The 20,875-nt window shown below is 39.7% G+C and overlaps 1 protein-coding gene across 6 annotated transcripts in view; it reads left to right on the forward strand.

Annotated features, from left to right (window-relative positions):
- Positions 1–604: 604 nt before the first annotated feature.
- The window catches only part of slc4a2b (solute carrier family 4 member 2b), a 47,301-nt gene continuing 27,030 nt past the window's right edge, over positions 605–20,875 (forward strand). For 2 of the 6 annotated variants that reach the window (XM_085172584.1, XM_085172585.1), the window contains exons 1-3: positions 605–844; positions 14,050–14,129; positions 19,597–19,768. In XM_085172584.1, coding sequence (XP_085028710.1) covers positions 19,709–19,768 — 60 coding nt within the window. In that variant the 5' untranslated portion in view covers positions 605–844; positions 14,050–14,129; positions 19,597–19,708. The remainder of the gene's footprint in view (positions 845–14,049; positions 14,130–19,596; positions 19,769–20,875) is intronic. The other 4 variants (XM_085172586.1, XM_085172587.1, XM_085172588.1 and 1 more) reach the window with 2 other exon arrangements.

The raw sequence follows: 20,875 nt of genomic DNA on the forward strand, positions 1-20,875 counted from the left end.
TCCTTCCTGGTGGTTAAACTAAGCGTTTTCTGGAAATTTCCTAAGTCAAGATAAATAAATTATCGTTATTATTTTAATTTAATTTCATATCGCGCTTTGATCTGCGTAAAATGTGAAATAGAAATATAAGAAACAGAAAACCTTTTATTGTTTTTTAATGTTTATTTTCCTACATACATTTATTTATATTAACGTCATAAGCATCATAACGGAACGACGCCGTCACAGGTCTGAAATGTGATTTATCGTTCACGCAGGCGCAGCAACTTCTATTTGAAGAAAACGGCGACAGCTGCCAAAAGTTACTTAGATTAAACCGGAATTAGATTGGTGTAACTTCAAAATAAAGGTGCACGATGCCGTATAAAAAGAATCAAGACCTTTGTCTCACTGCAGTGTCACGTTTTTGATGATTTTTTTTTGCTTTAGGCTTCAAGATGCCATGCATCTAACGTGACCGTGGCAAATGCACGAATTTGATGTGAAATTGTTTTAAGTTGAAAGTCTAGCCGGAAGTTGAAATGCTTTTATTTCGGGTAGTGTTAACACCGGCTCGAGCACACGTAGAGTTTGGGGTCGAGTACCAGGCACCGGTAAGTAATTAAGCTGTAATCTGTGTGTGAGTGAGCGCTTCACACGACTTTAGCTTTATGAAAAAGCATCTTTTTTTTTTCGCTCAGAGCGGCGCAATTTTGAAGTCCGTTAACAGGTTTCGACCGACGTCTTGTTCTGCTGTGTAGTGAAGAAGCGGAGCTGACAGCCGGTCGACTGCCACACATGCATGCAAGTGTCCGTTACCTCCGCCGGTGGATGACTTAGCTTTGTTTCCCAGCTTGTTGACCAGGTAATGTGAAAAAACAAAGAGGAAGGGGGGGAAAGTGGTAGAAATGTGGTCGGACTGAGAGTTTTTGTTGATGTCGTGGGAGTTCCTCATCCCATAGACTAGTGCTTTTCACCTCCTGACCAAAGCCACGCTGGTGATTTTGTTTTAAGAGCTAGGATGTTGTTTCACGTTGTGTCATCAGGAAGGACAGACGGCTTTAAACACAGCAGTGAAGGGAGTGGACGTGTGGTCGGTCTTACTCATTCATTCATTCATTCACTGGATCAACAGGAGCATTATTGTCTCTCAGGTCATAAGGGGGAATAGTTAATCCAGATGTCGTCAGTCTGGTTATCTTCCTGTTAATACATTAATCAGTTATTAAACGAGGCATACCAGCACTGGTTAAGAGCTGTAACAAGCTGTTTCATCCTATTTTGGTTATTTGTTGTGTTAATCATACACCCAAAAGTTATAAAGTTACAGAATACAACGGTGCACAGGCTATGTTTCTTTCTTTCTTTCAAACATGATTACAGCTGTAAAATGACTGCTGTGTGAATTTAAAATACCACTGAAGAAGCCAGAGTTGTTGTTTTTTTTAAATGATGTTTAATATATGCACACATGTTGTTTTGCTCTCCTCTGATCTCCAGGGGTCTCTCTGTCTGCCCATCTGCTGGCTTATTCATTCTTTTGTAACACTGAACACTAAGTGTCTCTGTTCTGCCTCTTAGAATAATGGTTTTTAGTTAGGGTGGAGGAGAACATCCTGTAATAAAGACAAATTGTCAGTTAGAGTAAAAAGAAAAACACATAGTCAGTTAAAAAAAAGATAATAGATGATGTAAGGACAGTAAGAGGGAGATGGATCTAAAAATAGATGGAGAGAGGAGATAACAGCAGGTTTTAAAAAAAAAAACAAACAAACATTGTTTTTAGAAGTGGTTTGGAGCAAGTTGTAGATTTTGCTTTGCTTTATCTTCTCAGGAAGGTCACTCCGAAGCTGAGATTCCTGATGACGAAAGCATGGTCAATCAGTTTTATCATTCTGTTACGTATGCATATAAATTTATAGATAAAGATTCAAAAGAAACATCAAGACTTAATGTTTAGGAGGGGACAAAAGTTTAATATTAAATTTGATTGTTTTGTTTTTTTTCTTTTTGCCCCCACGTGGCGTGGAGCTTTGGGAACATGACCGTGAACGCACATAGGATAAGACACATTCTCAATACACACTCTGTAGACATTTGATTAGGTACACCTTGCTAATACTGGGTGTGCCCCTTCAGAATCACCTTAATGCTTCATGGCATAGATTCAACGAGGTACTGGAAACTTTCCTCAGAGATTTTGGTCCATGTTGACTTGATAGCATTACACAAGTGCTGCAGACATGACAATATGAATATCCTGTTCCACCACATTCCGAAGGTGCTCTGTTTGACTGAGATCTGGTCACCGTGGAGCCCATTTGAGTACAGTGAACTTATTGTCATGTTCAGGAAACCAGTTGGGGTGATTTGAGCTTTGTGACCTTGTGTGTTGTCATGCTGGAAGCAGACATCAGAAGATGAATAATCTGTGGTCGGCAACAATACTCAAGAAGGCTGTGGTGTCTAAACAGGCTCAGTTAGTGCTAAGTGACGCAAAGGTGGCCAATAAAAGTATCCCCCCCACACTATTACACTAGAAGCCTGAAACCTTGATACTAGCCAGGATGGATGCTTGAAATAAATTCGGATTCCACCATCTGAATGAGATCAAGGCAATATGCAAGATCAGTGAAACTTTGCTTTTCTACAGTACGAGTCTGTTGTGGCCAGTGCCATCCTCCATGCCCCTGCATCCTAGGGCCACAGGTCGAAGGTCACAGAGGCCAACAGACTCAATAAACTGATCCCGAAGGCCAGTAATGTGTGGGGATGGAGCTGGAGTCTCTAAAAGTGATGTCAGAGAGGCAGATGTTAGCCAAGATGTGGGCAAATGCTAGACGATACCTCCTGGCCAGTCATAGGAGCACGTCCACTGAGAGCCTGAGATTACCAAAATGCAGCATTGAACACCACAGGAAATCATTCCTGCCTCTGGCTATCTCTCTGTACAGTTCCTCCATCTAAAGTACAAGTACACACTGCAATAGTTGCACTTAAATCTGCACATCCTCTGCAGAGAGAATAACAAAGTACAGTATGATAAGAGTTATCCAGCCTTAGTGAGTCTGTGTGAACTGTGAATTGTAGCCTCAGTTTCCTGTTCTTAGCTGACAGGAGAGGCATTGAGTGGGTACTGCCAAGGTTTGGCATGTTGTGCATTCAGATATGCTCTTCTGCATCCCTTGGTTGTAACGGGTGTTTGAGTTTGTTGATTTCAGAAGCTCTACTAAGCATTTTTGCTCAGAGAACTTCCACTTACTGGATAGTTCCTCTTCTGACAAGTCTCTGTAAACTCTAAAGATGGGTGTGTGGGGAAAATCTCAGCCGATCAGCAGTTTCTTGGGTATTCTCTTTAGACACCACAGCAAGAAATTACTGAATGATTTCCTGAAGTTATTACACAACATGGTGGCAAATGGCCATGTCCCACTTTTGAAATTTGGCCTGTGCCAATGTTCAAAGGAACAGTTTTGTTTAATTTAGCTTGTTAAGCAAGTCTGTTCAAGAAAATGTATATCGTTGTTGTTTTAAAAAAGACAAACTGCTCTAAAAGTTTTACATTGATTTGAGGCAACAGATACCCCGCCCCTGCAGTCAAGTTCTGGCTAGAGCCAAAAGGAAATCAGCAGGTAATAAAATAATTTCTGTAATCAGTTTTGTTAACTGGGATTTAATTTACTTAAGAATAACAGACATCTAGGCTTATCAGATTATGAGAAATGACAGAAAAATGGCATATTTCTGCCAAATAAGACACGATCTGGTCATTCTTTCATTTGTATTCCTATACCGTGAGATAATTCTGAGGTTTGAGGAAGCAGCATAGAAAAGCATTAACGCGTATCATTTGATGCTGTAGCCTGTAAGAAACATCTACCGTTTCTGTAAATGGCTCTCATGCGGTGGTTGCACATGACCAGAGGAGAAATGTTGACTGGCGCTTTGTCATTAGACGTGAGGATATGTTGCCTTAGACTAATTACTGGAACGAAGCCATCATTTATGTTGTTAGTGCCACTTGTGAGTTTCCTGCTGCGGCAGAGCACGTGATGCAAAAGAGGTCTGAATCTGATTTTATCTGGGGAAACAAAGACACAGGAGGGCTCGGTTACGAGTAACATAGTTTTGTTTTGTTTTTATTTGTGGAAAAAACAAAGGAAACAGTGATGCTCATATCTGAGGTTAAATACAAACTTAACTTGCTTTTAAAGTGGACCTGTACCTATTACTATGCTCTTCCTTATTTTCTGTCATACATGCAGAGTGTTACAATAGTGCATGCATGTATTAAATATTAAAAACTTTGTGCTTTATGTCTAGTTTAAAAAAAAAAAAGTAGACAAAGTAGACAAAAGTTAGACTTTTGTCTACTTTTGGCTCTTTATGATGTCACAGAGAGTGGATATTCCTTATAAGGTCATCTCAAGTACAAGGCTCTGGCTCCAAGCAAAGAAACCACATCCATCTGCTGTTTAAACCTCAAGTTTGTGAGGGGCAGCCAATCAGAAGAAAGCTAAAATAGCTTGTTTCAGACAGTGGATGAACAGTGGATTATTGTGGATTGTGACTAATGCAAAGCTACTCTAGCAAAGTCTAAGAATAAAAATAAGGAGGCGGAAATGGGCAACATCCCTTTTAAATTCACTGTCAGTAAAGCGTTGCAACAAACTAATGAGGAAAAATCCATTTTGGCTGGTTTTGTTTCTGGTTTCCACAGATTATGTTGCAGAAAATAAGCTAATTTATGCAAGAAAAAAGAGAAATAAACCCCATCTTAGTCTATCATCTAATTGGATTCATAAATAAATAGGTGTAATTTCAAGTGAATTAATAACTCATGATTATTTGCACCATTTGAAATCCCCAGCTTGGAAACCAGGACCGTTTATTTTGTCTAATGAATGTAAGGACACATGTCCTCTGGCTGGACCTTGGATGGAGGAAGGATGTCTCTTCTGCTGACTCACCAGTATAATCTCTGTGCACTGCAGGTTATTTGAGGAGATATTTTTATTTTGATGTAAGGCCAATACACTGGCTAAACCGATTATCCTTTCCATTAATTAAGTTTAAGTGATATAAACCACAGTGATGCTTTTTTTTCCTTATAACTGTTCAAAACCTGAGGGCTAGATGGAGGAATGTGAAATGTTTGTCTTGGTCAATCTGAACTTATTTGATCTTTGAGGAAGAAAAAAAAAATTAAATTCCAGAGTCCTTCAATGTCCTTTTGTCCCATAAAGCTCTGCAATGCTTGAACACTTATCAGTGTCATCGGTCTCAGCTTTTATTTGTTTTCCTTTGCTTCAGTGAAATATGTCGAACAGACTTATTGCGAGCTGGTTTGACAACAGCAGCGTGTTGTGCTTTAGAGGAAAGGGGGGTAAAATGCTGAAGGATAAATATTTGAGCTGAGCGTCTCCACATTCCTTTTGTGAATTGCTTGGTCATGCAGAAGTGGAGGAAGGAAAAGTGGGGGGGGGGGGGGGGTGAGCTGAACGTTTTTATCAGAGCATGGCAGACACTGGATATCTGCTCTGATGCTGATATTGTGATATGTAGATATTAGTGAATCAGAAGGATGATCTTTAATGTCTAACTTCACACTTTGGCAAATTAGTTAATATGAACACACTGTTTTAATCTCCTAGGACCTGGCGTCCAAATATGGGGACATCACATTTTGGGTTGTCTAGACCACAATACTAAATTTTGCTCTTGCAAATTGCTTTCAAATGAGCCATATTGCTCAAAGGCGCACAATTGTTGTTTCTTATTTTGTTTTTGTAAATAGAGTTTTGCACATCATTACTCAATTGTGACTTTATAGTGTTCTATCAAACACTATAAAGCCCAAATGGCAAAGAGGAATAAAAAATGCATCCCATAAAGAGTTTGGGTCTTAGGTTAACTAGAGTTGTCAGGTTATGTGCTGAAGTTCTCTAACCCACCACCATCAGTGCTACGCCTGATGATTCAGGAGAGTATACCAAATGTTTATAATGAATTTTCTATAAAGTCATGATCATAACTAATTTGGTCAGTAACAAGCTTGAGATCATTTAACGCAATTATTTGCAGATCCTGGAGAAACTGCGTATTTATTATACATAAACAAGTTATCTTCTCAGTTAAATGACTTTCCACTGTATGGAGGGCAGTTCAACTGAAAAACCTGAATAAATAAATAGCTTAGCGAACTGAACAGCCACAAATGGATGCCAATGTGAATATGGATTTTCAGACTGCAGCAACGATAAAAGAAAAGGATGTGGCACTGTAATTATTTTATCTTGATTTTCTTGTGTTGGGCATCAGTCACACGGGCCTAGAGACCGGTTGGCGATCCCTTGCACAACCTCAGGTCATTAGTAAAAAAGGGACAATTTGTAATTAAAATAATAGTCATAACAAAAACGATAATTGCACAGTCCCAATCTAATAAGCCAAGTAGGGTAGTGGAGCTTTTCAGCCACTGCACCTCACATGTAAATATTTTGTAGAGTTGATTTAATGGAGGCAGACACCTAAACAAGGTAGATAAAATGACAAAAATCTCACATCTTTGCCTCAAAAAGAAACAAGCTCATTGATGGATTTAGGTGAATTGTCCAGTTATCCAATCCAAAACCACATTCTGTAGGGGTGCAACAATACTCATATCGATATTGAACCGTTTGATACAGTGCTTTCGGTTCGGTAGGCATATGTATCGAACAATACAAAATTTTTAATTTATTTTATCAACTTTTCTTCTGACGATGCTGTCTGTGATGAGCGCACAGTGGATCTGCGTTCGACAGTGCAGCCTAGGCGGAGTAGTCGAACGCAGATTCACTGAGCGCAGGGCAAGCTAGCGAGACAGAAGTTAAGCTCTAGTTGCAACATGGCAAATTGACACCCCCCCCCAATTCAGATCTGGCGTTTGGAACTATTTTGGTTTTCATGTGACCCTGAAGGTAAGCCTGTCATGGACAAAAGTAAAACAGTATGTTGGATGTGCCACGCAATGCTCAATTACATTGGTGGGAACTAGTGCGTTAGCGCAGTTTGCTCGTTAAGTGTTGGCTGTCCAGCCCCACTCACCGGGCGATCCCTGGTAGGTCGTTAACGGAGATTCGCGGAGTTGTGGCGTTAACGTCATTTCAACGAGATTAATGCTGACAGCACTAGTGGGAACACAACGAATATGACTGCACATTTACTCTGACACCATCCTAGTGCAAAGACAAGTGGAAGCAGACAAAAACAACAAGCACACATGCTACAAACTTTACATGAGTCATTTAGACAGGTGTTAGCACATGATTCTCCTTATATATGTTTAATATGCTGCTGAGAATATAGCCCAGAAGAAGCGTAATGTATAGCTTTTATTTTGGAAAGAGCCATTTCTCTGTAATAAACTCTCTTTTCCAAAGATGAGTGATTTCTCAATCAGATTTATTTTTTTTATTACTTTGTTGTTTCAGCAACATTAAATTTAAAAACTGTACATTTGAGTTAAAATATATATTTATAATTTTAATAAATGACAAATTAAACGGGCATGAACATTTTTTTTTGTATCGAAAAAATATCGAACAGTGACACCAAAGTATCAAACAGAACCGTGAATTTTGTGTATCGTTGCACCCCTAACATTCTGCTACATGTTATGCTGAGAGTGCAATAAGCAATAAAAAGAGAAGCTGGACTGAGTATTATATCCTCTCTGCATTATCCCAAACCCATTTTTCTGCATTATGGTTTTTTTTTTGGTAATAATTTATCAGGGGTTTGTAGCTCTTCATGTTTGTTTTTACCTTCCCCTTGCAGATAAACAAGCATGCTGCTTTTTCCATAAACATATTAATCCTGAAAAATGTATCTGAACCTAAACACTGTTATTTTTGTCTTGTTTATTATCTGGAACCATGGCGTTTGCTTGCTTGGCTGTTGCTCGGCTCTATCCTGCTAATTTGCATTTAATTATCATTATGTGATTTGGCTGTAGACGTTGGAATGTGCATTGTTAGGCCTGCTGTCCTGTTACATTAAAGCTCATTAAGTTGTCTGCAGATTGTAGTTTATTGGGAGCATCTAAACCAGACTAAATATGATCTGGTTTGGCATCCTTTCTGTTCCTCTTCGATCAATCTTTGCCTTCATCATCCTTTCCCAAGCAAACACAAGTTCAAATTTCATTCATTTTCTCAGTCTGGCAAAGGTTTCCCAAGTTGTGTTGCCAGCCACACAAACTTAATCACATTACGTTGTTTCCCAAGAACTGAATAAATGGCTGACTTGTATTTGGCAGAGTGTGAGATCTATCTTTTTTTTTTTTTTTTTTTTTTTTTTTAGGGCTTTGTTTTGGGTCTGGGAGTCCAGGGGATATTTTATTCCCGCGCCTTTCTAAGTCTCAGGAGAATAAGTGGTTATTCTAAGTGCACCGGGTCACAGCTTCACAATTGCTGTTTTTCTGCAACCTGAGCAGCCCTTGATGCAATTTTGAGAAGGAGAACCACACCCTAAGACTACTGGAGCTGGATAGGACCGGTCTCGGGTGGCTCCAACTCGTCTTTTCTCCATTATTACACTGTGTGCTTCCCCCCCTTTATATTACTATGTGTAATCCAGCATTGTAATTACATTGCTGCAGACAAGGTGCTTTATCTCAGTATTCACTGAAGTAGAATACGAGAGAACCTTCACAGTGCTAGCTCAGTGGTTTTATTACAATCTGATATGGGTACTTTGAGACCAATAACACAATTGCTGTTGGAGGCTGTTAGAGCTGCAAAAATCAATATCTTTTTAATAACAGAGGATGAAATGGGTGGATAATATGAACACTACCCTTTGGCTCTTTATGGCTTTTTTAACATTTTTATTGTTTTTACTTTTTAAGCTCGTTGTTGTGCCCTTCAAGCTTGTGACTGGTTGTTTTGGCTAACCACTGACTCCTTACAAACTAATATCTAGATATAAGATGAAGACACAGACATGTATTTTACTTTGTATGTTTATTAGAGGCTTGCTACTTCCTGTTGACTCTGTTTTTTTTTTTTTTTTTTAAGGAGGAGGACAAAGAGTGGAAGCTTTTGTTAATACATCTCTTTTCTCTATAAACAGGGAATAAAGGTCAAACAAGGATAAAAAAAAAAAGAAAAAAAAAAAGACCTATTTCATGTTGATTGAATCCATTGTTCAGTTTCCATGCCTCCTATTTATAGCAGAAACATTAAGTCTTTGCAGCCTTTTCTAACTTGCTGAGTCTTGGGTGGTTTCGGTTTTGTGGACACTGATATTCGTCAAGTCTGTTTTAGCCTGCCGCTGTGTCTCGTATACCCTAAGCCTTTTTGAGGCATGTGAATGCTCGAGAGATGATTGCGCTCTCTTTTCTGGAGGTGAGGACGATAGACTGGCTGGGACTCAGCAGTCTCTGAAATCTCTCGTCACTCCAAAGACAGGTGCCATTTCAGCTGTAAGCACAGCCATTTTCTTCCTGAACCCTCTGATGGGAGTTTGATATAAGATGTGCATAGATTGACTGAGAGCAGCTGTTCGCTGTGTTAGACTGGAGCTCTTCCAGTGACTTTGTGCGCATAACAAGCATAGTCATGCTGAAGTCTTTAGACCGTGCCAAACCCTTAGTGAAGCTGGTGTGGCCACTGGGCTGTGAAGAGATGTCTGCATGTTACAAAACTCAGGAGTTGGCGGGGTCACTTCTAAACTGCTGAGCTATTTTAGGCTAAAACACTCAGAGGCAACTGAGTGAACGCTATCAACACACCAGTGCCAAATCCCCAGAGAGATCCACAGGCAGGGCAGCTGTCAGAGGTATACAGCTTCATCGAGGTCAGTCTGCATTAGAAGGCAGCACAGGGGGTCTGACTGCTGTAGTGAACCTCTGTGTTAATGCATAGTCTTTGCAAGTCCAGCCTCAGCTGCATCACTTCAGTGTGTTTTTATGACTAAGAATATTGCCTTGTGTTAAACTTGAGTGGAGAAAAGAATTACAGGAAGCTGAGGGGAGTTTTCCGAAATGCGTTAACACTAACACTGCGTTAAGGCAGCTTGTTGTCGTGCAAGAATTCTCGTCAAATGTCATTTTTGTGTTTGCTTTCATGTTTCGACCGAAGTACAGATTTCTTTATTTAGTCCAGCTTTTGGGCCAAATCTGGCTCGGTATATTAACCTAACATTAACTTGACATATATTCTGTGCAGGTTGGTGATGTGATGTAAGCTTCTCATTTGGTGGTTGCGGTTAAGAAATGACTACCTGTTGTCCATGCATGTATGAAGTCGCACCTTTTTAGAGCTGGCCACAGTGGATAATGCTATTATTATTGAGGAAAGCCCCAGACTTTGAAGTGGCTTTAATTTTAGCTTTCTTTCCCCCGCAAGATATGCATGTGACTCCGCAGTGAGCTTACATCCCCGGAGACAAACAACTATACCTCTCACACACACACACACCCTCCGACTTCTGCTGGCGTTTGGTTTTTCTTTAGCCCTTAGGCTGATATAAGCTTTTGTGGAATGCAGTGCTTGATTATTTGACGAATGGATAAGCAACTTGTTTAGATCACAGGGTTGTTCTTTGCTCGCTGCAAAACACAATTAATGTGGCGGCTTTTGTGACTTTAGGTGGGATTAATTATGTAATGGTGTTGATTCTTCCATAACATGAGAGGATTTTTTTTTTCCATTGCCAACTATGCTGCAAAGCTGCGGCAGGCAAGGGGAAAAAATAAAATAAAATAATACTTGTTTATTAATTTCAGCACCAACTGTTTACATGTTTAGATGAAAGCTATTACCCTTTAATAATTAAAGAAGAAAGGAAGAGCTGCGTGGCTGATCTGACAGGTGCTCTTTAGTGAAGCAGGCAGACGTTTAAAGAACAACATTTCAACATCTCATTTCTTTCTGTTTTGCTTCCAAGGAGGCAGACTTTCCTGTAATCTTTAAGCTGACTTGAGCAGTAGATTCTGAAGGCTTAAAAAAATTTCCTTGCTCATTTACTCATTTTCAGTTCAGTCTTTGTAGCTGACTATTTGTATAGGAAGGATTTTATTTATTTATTTTAGTATTTATTTATCTTTTTCTAAAGCCACTTAACACAGACCTATGACTCATTCAAGCATATAAAAGGCACCTGACTCAAGGGATGAATCAGTGTTGTCTACACACAAGTCAATTTAGATACAATTGTTTTGAATTGTATCTTCAGGCACTGTCACAGTTGTTCCCACCTCTTTAGGTGATTCTATGAAAAATGCCAAAGATAACAGTTTTAGAGACATAAAACAGTGTTTTTCCATCAGGAAAGTGAAGAGACGACACAGGACCTGAGAGATGCTTCTGGCCCTTCAGTTGGACGCGTCATTAGAAATGTTCACAGTGGAACGGTGCCTGTCAAAAAGCCATTCTTAAGGAAGGGAAGTGGGGAGGTTGAAGTAGTTGGTTAGCCAGTTATACATGAACTGGACTGAAAATGAACTGAACAAAACTGCATCCAATCATTGCACCTTTTTCTCATTTGCCTAGTAAAATCTAAAGAAATGAGGGGTGGCTTAACACATTCTCACATTTCTGTACTAATTATTGTTATGCAGATATAACCATAGGGAACAACTAAAGCACTCTGTCTTCATGTAAAATAACGTTTTAAATATATTTTTCAAACAAAATAAAGAAAGAGACCAATGTGTTTTCATCAGGGTCTAAAAACCAGGTGTGGGTGGCGAAGTAGAAACACCTGTAGTAAATAACCTGCAGAGGGAGCTAGAAATAAAAGCAGAAGTTTCATAGCCCAAATGAGAAGATGTCATGTTCTTTGCCATCTTTGGTCACCTGTTAAGTTTGTGTGTCACATGACTTTGTTTCACCCTTTTTAGGTTGAGAAAGAGATTTGTCATGGATATTTTGAGAACGAATACATGGGAAGCACTGTGTGCAAACCTCATGTGACTTTGATGCTAGAAAAACTGGAGAACCACAAAATATTCTTGTGTGGTTTGACCGTTTACTGGGTCGACCAATTACGAAACACTTAATTTATTAATTTATGTTTTTATTTATGTTTAATATTTACATTTTTTAGCCATGCTGACAGCACCTACAGTGCATCTGGGGAGTTTGCACAGTTTGTCATAAAGTGCATTCAATTCTTTTCTTTTATCATCTAATTACAATGAGAAGTTTCTTTATTTATTTTAAAGCAGACCGTTTGTTGTGAAACTTGGAGCTGAGCTCAGGTGAAACCTACCCTTATGAATGGCCCCTCAGATGCTAGATTAGACATGCAGTCGTTGTCCCCAGAAATTGACATCTACTGACTTTAGAAATCCCCTCACGTTTCCTCTCCAACTTTCACGAGTTTGACATTTGTGGTTTTGAAGTAAAGGTCTCAGCAACAATCTTTGGGTGGACTATATTCAGATTTCCTTTATGATTACCTGTAATTGCTTTGGTGATTCCCCTCATGTTTCATTTAAAACATTAATTGGATATTAAACTGACTGGAAAACAAACAGTATGTACGCAGAGTGTACACCTACATTTGTTTTTCCCACCTTGGTTTGTTTATGCACAAAACATTAGTGTTAGTTAGCCGTAACATTGCCACAATTTCAGTGAGATAAAGGATGTGGGTCCAGGCAGATAATGAATATAGGATAGCAATGGTGTCTCAGCACGCAGCTGGACAACAAGTGAGAAAACATCATTAGTAACTTCCATGGTGCTTATTGGCTCATTACTGGTCACTAATTACCCATAAGCCTTAGCTGTACTTTGTGTTGCCCATTGTAAACATGCTAGCATCCCCCGAACTGTTCCCCTCCCAAGCTTGATGTTAATATCAGTATGCAAACATGCCAGAAATATATTGGCTTATTTTGTTGTTTTATTAATTTAACCTTTCAGTTTAACATGTTAGGATTATGCACAGTATAAAAGACGAAATTAGCCACTATTACGTCACCCACTGGTTAGTGAAGTCCCGTTAGGCTTGAGTTGAGCATTTTCAGCATTGCCATCATGAAAATGACAAGAAGATCTATGACAATGACAGCAGGGACATGAGCATGTTCTGGATAATCCTCCGAGCAACTGAGTCCATAAACCCAAGAGGAAAGTGTTCACTGACATCACAGAGCAAGTGTTTTCCCAGAGACACAACCAAAAATCTTTTCGGCGAGGTCGGGCATGTGCAGAGAAAGGGATAGTGGATGTTGAATATGGAGCTTTCAGCATGAAAGAAAAGAAAGACGGCAGAAGATTCGTTGGTGTAGTGGATGGGGTTCATGCAGAGGGTTTGTGTGACGGGAAGATGCTGAGGATGGGGCTAGATGGAGACAGATGATCTGCTGCAATGAATCCTAAAGGGTTAGCATATTTAAGGCACTTCTGCACTGTCTGTGAAAAAGCACAAAAACATAACCTGGAGCCTGAGGATATATCTACAATAACTCTTAAATAACACTTCAACTGCTTAAAAGTATGTTTGCCTTCCTAACTTGCGTCTAATCATTGTTTTCTTTTTTTGGTGCGTGTCAATTATGGGTTATTTGAAATTTTAAGGTCTCTAAAATAAAAAAGCATAACTAAATTGCAGAAAATCACTGTTTAGTTTTAGCTGAACTGGTCACAGTTAGTGGTAAGCAAATGCAAGTCAACGTCACAAAGGCAAAAAATTGTCAAAACATCCAACTCCCCTCGTTTGGTTTGTTAAAGAGAGATATCGATCGCTGCATTTCCACTTTCTGCACAAGGGTGCGTGTGTGTGCGCGCGCGTGTGTGTGTGTGTGTGTGTGTGTATATATGTCTGAGCAGCAGCCTCTGACTCAGTGCTGAATGGGTCCTAGAGTCACATGGCTACATGTCAGCAGGCTGGAGGAGGAAACGTAATCCCGAGGAGGAAGGCTGCCGTTATCAGTCTGTGCATGTTGGTCTGAGAGGGCATTCGGCTCGACGAGACACTCCACATCTCTAACACGCTCTCTCTCCTTCTTTTTTTTTGTCTCCCTATCTGTCTCCTCTCCCTCTGTTTGTTTTCTCCCTGCACTCTGATCAGCCCCGGGTCTGTATTCACAGCAGAGTTCAGAATTGCACTACAATGTCTGCGGTGGCTTCTCTGCAGTAAAGCACACAAAGGTATGGTACAATCAATAATCTCTTTTTTTTTTTTTCTCTGCTTCTTTAACAGTTGCTAGGTTTTCAACTATTTGCATTTGTCACATTTGTATGTATTTTTTTTTTTACAGATTATTGATTTTGCCATTCATTTTTATTTGGTTTATTAATTCATTATTCATATGGGCTAGTGCTTAAAAGAGTAACCTGATCTGTTATTTGTCAAGTCTAATCCTTCCTGATAATGAAACATTTGAGGTGAGATTAGAGCTGACTCAGGGTTCAACCACAGTGATCTGTAGCCAGCTGTAAACAAATCAAATATGATCCACAGATTACACAGTTTGAGGAAGGAGGGAAGGTAAGGGGGTAAAAAAACCCAAAAAAACATCAAAAAGCCCTTTAAATGATCTTTAAATGAGCTCTCTTGTTGCCCACTTGTGTTTCAGTAGCATAAAAATGTTTTTCCAGTGTTGTAAATCTTAAATTGGTGCCTTCAAAGGACACATTTTAGGACCGGATTGCTTTCTAAGTGCTGTGGTTAAATCAGAATTTGACCATTTGTGGCTACATCAAAAAACGATGTGATTTTTCTAAAGTGTTTGTCGCTTCACCCACTTTAGTTCTTTTTTTTCTTTAACTTATTTTTTTAATAAAAGATTAATAATATAATAATAGGTTAGCAACACAGTCAGTGTTTCAGGAAAAAATAGTGTTGTCTGTTCAAACCTGCACTGTCAGCTAAAGGAAAAGCTCTGTTCTTTAATGAAACCTCATACTTCTTCTTTCTTCCCTGTCATTGTCCTGCTTTCATAAATACAGGCCAGTGTATTGGTTGAGGTTTGGACATTGTGATCAAGCTTCTATTTCTGTGCACGGACATTTTTATTGGCAGTGTGCACATTTTATTGAACTGTTCTTTAATTATGCTTTGTTTTTGATAGAATTTGTAGATGTGCAGGGAGACTGCGGTCGGCGCTCACGTGCCAAGCTGCCAACTGAAGCCGGGCCCGGCCGCGGCGTCTTGACAGAACGTTGGTTTAACGCACATGTGGACTTTTGTCGTGGGTTTTCTTCTGGCTCATAACCTCCGTCCCGTCGTCTGACTGTCTTGTGTATTTATGAGGGCACGACATAGGATATTTTTAACCTTTAGCTTGTGATTAACACAAACGGTCAAATGACATCAAAGTGGAAGATGCACAGGTGCAGAACAAGCAGTTTGTAGGTCTGTATAAGACATTTTTGCTATTTTTCTGAGATTTTCTTGTGCTGAACAATCAGTTCTTGACTCCTAATCCAGCACTCTGTTTTCTATAACCTGCTATCTTCAAGGAATGAAGGATGTCTTCATTTACCCATAAATGTGTCTGTGATATGCATCAAGTGGTAGGGAACTCTTCCTCACAGAAAAGTTTAAAAACATGGAGGGATTTCCATCAGGAATGGAAACTTACAAAATACCACAGAGCCAAAGAGTCAGGTACATTCATACACTTTGGGAGCGATGAGTCATCACAAAGTACACATCAGAGATCCAAATAAAGAGAAAATGTCAAGCTCTCATCACTCTGCCACTCTGTTATCGTCTTCTTCTGAAAGTGTGATGCATTTACAGATTAATCTGATGTGTAATCAAAAGCAAAGGAAGTGTTTGCTGTTGGTATTTATTGCAGTCTCGCGTTAGAAACTATAAAATAACATGTTACACGCTACACCCGCTTGTTTTCTGTAAAAATCTGATTCAAGTCATCACTGGGTGTGACCCCTTTGAAGGTAACCATAGGCACACATAAGCATTAAGTACTTAATTTGTTTGCGGATCTTGAAGAACTGGCTTAATTTCTATTGTTTTTTTAGGCTGGGGCAGTGACTTCTCTAATAAGTAAGTAATCCCAAATTGACTGGATGATGCTGACATCAGTAGTCTCTGGGGGGGCAGACCATCTGTTGCAGGGATACTTATAATCGTGGTCTTCCATTACGTTGCTATATGCTTAGGGACACAGTCAAGCTGCACATGCTGAAGAAAAAGTGTAAATGTTAAATTCTCAAGCGGTAATCTCCTGGTTGGCACAGTGCTTGTATAATAAAAAGTATGAGAGGTAGATCTGGGTGAAAAATGGTAGATGTGATTGATTTTATTTTTTATTAATCTGTATGCTTATAATGAAAAACCAAATCATCTTTGTACGTCACTTCAGAAAAGATTAGGCTAGTGTCTTAACCACAGATGGCATAAAAGATGTCACTCATTGGTGTTGAAAGCTCAACTTTACTGTTTTCTTAAAGTTACCTTGGATGAAAGGCTGGAGTGCCATTTATCAGCTGAAGCTAGAGGGCTATACAGCAATCTGCATCTGTAATCTCTATGGGTGCAATGCTTAGATGTCCTCAGTAACAGGCTAATAAAACACTGAACACTTACCAGTCGGGGCACCTGTCAAGCAGAATGACATTTAAATTTAGAAGTCAGGTGGAAGTTTGTTTTTTTTGTTTTTTTTTTTTTTTCTCATAAATACATTAAAATGTTTTTATTACTTATAAATTACATTTAAATGTAAATGTGATTGTATTCATTTTATTTTTGCACCAGGTTATTTTTTTGAGCCAGCCTCTAGTGACCCTTGGAGGAACTGCAACTTTTGTTGCTCTGCAATGGCTCGATCCCCCCCAGCCAAGCTTTAGACATTGCCCTTTGACCAAGACTTGCTATATTTACACAAAAAAAGGCGTTCAAACAAGGCTGAGTCTTTAACAAATACAGATGAAAAGAGTTCAGGCTAAAGCAATTTAGTATTGTTTCTGAGTATGAAGTCTTTGGGCCTACTACTTACTGCAAAGGCTCAGTAACACAGAGGCTATTTTTGTTGAACGCAGCACATCAACAAATCCAACTACCATGCAAACCAAACAAGCTCCAGGTGGCTAGAGCGCATTTAAAATGAGCAATTCAGAATTTGACTAGTCATTGGAGCTAAAGAGGAGAGGCACCATGCAGGTTATTAGATTCACTTGAAAGGTCAGCATCCATTATAGTATGGGGGTTAGTTAATGCATGTGGCGTGTTTACCTTGCATATCTGTGAAGGCTCCATTAATACTGTATTTGCATGGTTTGGATTGGTGTATGGTGCCATTCAAACCTTCCTAGTTCCAACAAGGTAATGCCAAACCACATTCTGCATGTGTCATCAGTCTCATTGCTGCTTACTGACCTTGCACCAAAGTAAAACCTTTGGCACATAATACAAAGGAAGCCTGACTAGCTAATTAGCTAGAGTCCTATATTAAGCAATAACGGGAAAATTGGCTGGTAAAAAGTTTCCTCAGTTACCAAAAGTATTGTTCAAAGAAGAGGTGGTGCCTTAACTTAGCCTTTTATGAAACCTTTTGCTTTAATAGGTTACAAAGTAAGAGTATACCTTTCAACAAAACTAAAAATTTACAATTTCAACATTTGCTGTGTGTCTTTGACTTCTGTTTAGTTTACACACATGGCACTAAAATTTCAGCTAATTTGGTTGTATTTGAAGCTTTGGACTTGTGTATGTGTGGACCAAACCTATTTTTCAGCTGCTGGAAAGAAATCTGGAAACCACTTGTTCCATTTCTTTCTATAAGTTTACAGCTCCTACTGACAGGCATCTGTCTGTTGCTGTTACCTTCTTCCTGTTTTCATACTTACTTCCTCCCTGAAGGAAAGATTTCCCAAAGCTTTGTGTGTGCACATTTAAAGGCCGTGACTAAGTCTAACACGGAAAGGTTTTCAAGCTTATAAAGAGAAAATTCCATCCTCCTCATCTAAGAAACTCTTTACAAAGTACCAGACTCCTGGGTGACTCTTGGAAGACCTGATGGATTTCTTCCAGGTGGGAAAAGGAACATGCTGACCTCAGCACTTATCAGTGCCTTTTTCAGTTCCTGCACAAGGGACCCACCAGTTTTCTTTTATTCAGTCCTCTGAGTGTACCTGATGTCAGACAGAGGACCATGTTGTTTCTTAACCTACCTGCTCGAAAAGGCAACTGCAGTCATTATTGTTTTCCTTTTCTGATCATTATTGTTATCCTAAAGGTATGATTACAGACGTGCCCTTAGGTGGATGAGCTGGTTCCCATAGTTTTCGCCCAGAATCCCAGGGTTTGGTAACTTTATCCCTGTGTAGCCAGCTCTGCCTCCTCCGCTGTGGTGGGGTCTAGGTTTACTGAGAAAGTAATTTTCATGCACGCCCAAAACTCAAACTGAGGCGGACTCTTTTATTACCACTGCCGCACGGATGGGATTATCTCAAACTATGCATGTAATTAACATTTGGTGCAGTGAAGTACTATCTTTGCTAAATCCATGTCCAAACAAAAGTTCAAGTCTGCCTCTTAAATTAAAATTTATATCATTGATTGTACTTCAGAGAAACCTTTATGAAATCGCTCACTGCGAACAAGGTCAGTGATATGATTGCGTTCAGGCACCAAGGAGGCTTATCATTTCTTTGATAGATGCTGTCAGAAAGCCAGCGCGGCCAGCTTTGGCAGAACATGAGCCCACAGAGGGCCCTCCTGCTGCTTTAATATTGTTGCAAGTGGGAAACCTTTTTTAAGGACTCTTTGGGTACCTGATATATACAAAAGTAACCAGTTTGCTTTATTTGGTTAAAGTTTCGGTTGATCTTTTTAGCCTTTTTAGCCCCCCCCCCCCCAATTTATTCAGTTTTGTAAGTTAGGAGAAATTTTTTTCCAGGTGCTTAAGATAGCATCTTCAGATTTCTTGCTTTCATCAACAGCCAAGGACATTCAGGGTGCATTCAGAAGAAGTCAGAACCACACCATTTCACAACTTTTGATTTAAAAAAAAAAAAAAAAAAAAAAAAAATCTAATGAGAGATACAATTAATTTTGTATGTATTGTACCGAAAGCCCCTTCAATAACATTTTACACAATCTCTACCTATGATTACATGTGTACCATACGTGACGGAGACTCTGGAATGACGGAGGTTAGCTGAGGCACATGCTGCCGCTTATCAAAGGCATAGTAGCATTAATGTTATCTTGCTCTTATCTTATCGAGCTGAATTGGTCAACGCCCTTGAATGGTAGTTGGGAAGCTCTGTAGGGCTTCAAGGCAAGAATCAAATAAAAAGGAAAAGAAAGATGTAATGTAGTTCTCTGAAGTTGTTGCCTTTTTATGGCTCAAATAGAATGCGTTACATTTTGCTTCATCATAAAAGTGACCAATTTAAGTCCGAAGAAACAAAAGTGCCTCCCCGCCCCCACCCCACCCATCCCCTGGGGTTAATTGACTAGGACAGTTCACTGTCTGACCTTGAAAAAAAAGTGTAATGCTGACAATTTTTGTTTAAATGTCAAAGATATCTTCGTCCTCATTCTTTCTAGATTTGTATTTGGTGGCTTTTGCACTCTTGTTCACCTTGAAGTTTTAAATCTGTCATCATGTGATCTAACTCCCTGATCTGCATCTGGCTCCAGGTTATGCTGCCCAAAAGCTGTCTGAGTCCCAGTGAGAAAGAGAAGGGCTAAAGCCACACCAGTCTAAACCAGCTTTCCAGCGCCTCTCCAGCAACGACTCTACTGCAGAGCCATGAGCAACCCCGATGCTCCCAGCCAGGTTACGGACGCCGTGGCTTCGGTTATTCACGGAGTAAGTACGCACGCCCACATGCACAAAAGCTTCAGCCTGCCCTATCAGGTCAGGCTACACTATCACTGGCTGCATGATAAAGGATATGAGATAGTGGCTCTGAATTAAAACCACATTAAACTAAACACATTGGCAGGACTTAGTCTTTCCTTAGTTTGGTCTTTTCCTATCAGTTCTCCTTGTGCTGGATTTATGCTGCATCAGCTTCCTCTGCCCTCTCTGGCATTGGAGTGTGTATTTTGGGCAGTGATGTTCCCTCCAGTGCAAATCTAGTAACATCCAGTTCCCTGCCAACATACAGCAGCTCTGACTACAACATAAAAATGTTCAGGAACGCTCAGAGAGCAGCTCCTGTTGAAATCGCCCTCTTATTAGAGCACTGGAAAATATCAGCAGGCACACAGTTAAATCTGTTTCCTTCCTCTTTTCTTAAAGTTGACGTTGTTGAAAACAGTGAAAACAATATTGGCACATAATGAGAGTTGATTGCGAGGCTGCTGGTGGTGTACGAGTTGATAAACATGGCTGGCAAAGGCCTGAGGACAGCTGGTCAGTGGCCAAAGAAAGCAGAATTCCTCCACAGAGGTTCTCAACAAGGTCCTCTCGTGATTATCTTGCTGCAGCAGAAAATAATCACAATCCAGCCGTGAATACTCTCATATTGCTAGAGCTGATCCGTTTATGACTATGGCTTGTAAATTCCAGGCATACATTCAATTTCATACCAGGAAATATCAGGATTGCGGTTTTATTAACTGATTTACCCACCTTTCCCTGGAGCTCTTGTTCTTTTAAAATTAAACTAAAGATTCTCTATCTTTCCCAGAATGACAAGCCATAATTTTGATAACTTTACTGTGAATTATATGTGCAGCTAGGTAGAAATGGGAAAACATTTATTTCTGAATAACCAGTCATGAAGGCCACTACTGACTGAGAGTACACGTTCGTCTTCTGCCGTTGTTTTCAGTTTTTCACGGCAGACCCAATCGAGGAAATCCCACCTTGAGCCTAGCTTTGGACTTCATTTCAAATGTTGCAACTACTCGGGAACTAGACAAAGGTTGAATCACCAGGCGTACACACTTTGAAGTCGAATCTCACTAG

This window comes from Neolamprologus multifasciatus, chromosome 9 (assembly GCF_963576455.1).
Source record: "Neolamprologus multifasciatus chromosome 9, fNeoMul1.2, whole genome shotgun sequence".
Taxonomy (NCBI): domain Eukaryota; kingdom Metazoa; phylum Chordata; class Actinopteri; order Cichliformes; family Cichlidae; genus Neolamprologus; species Neolamprologus multifasciatus.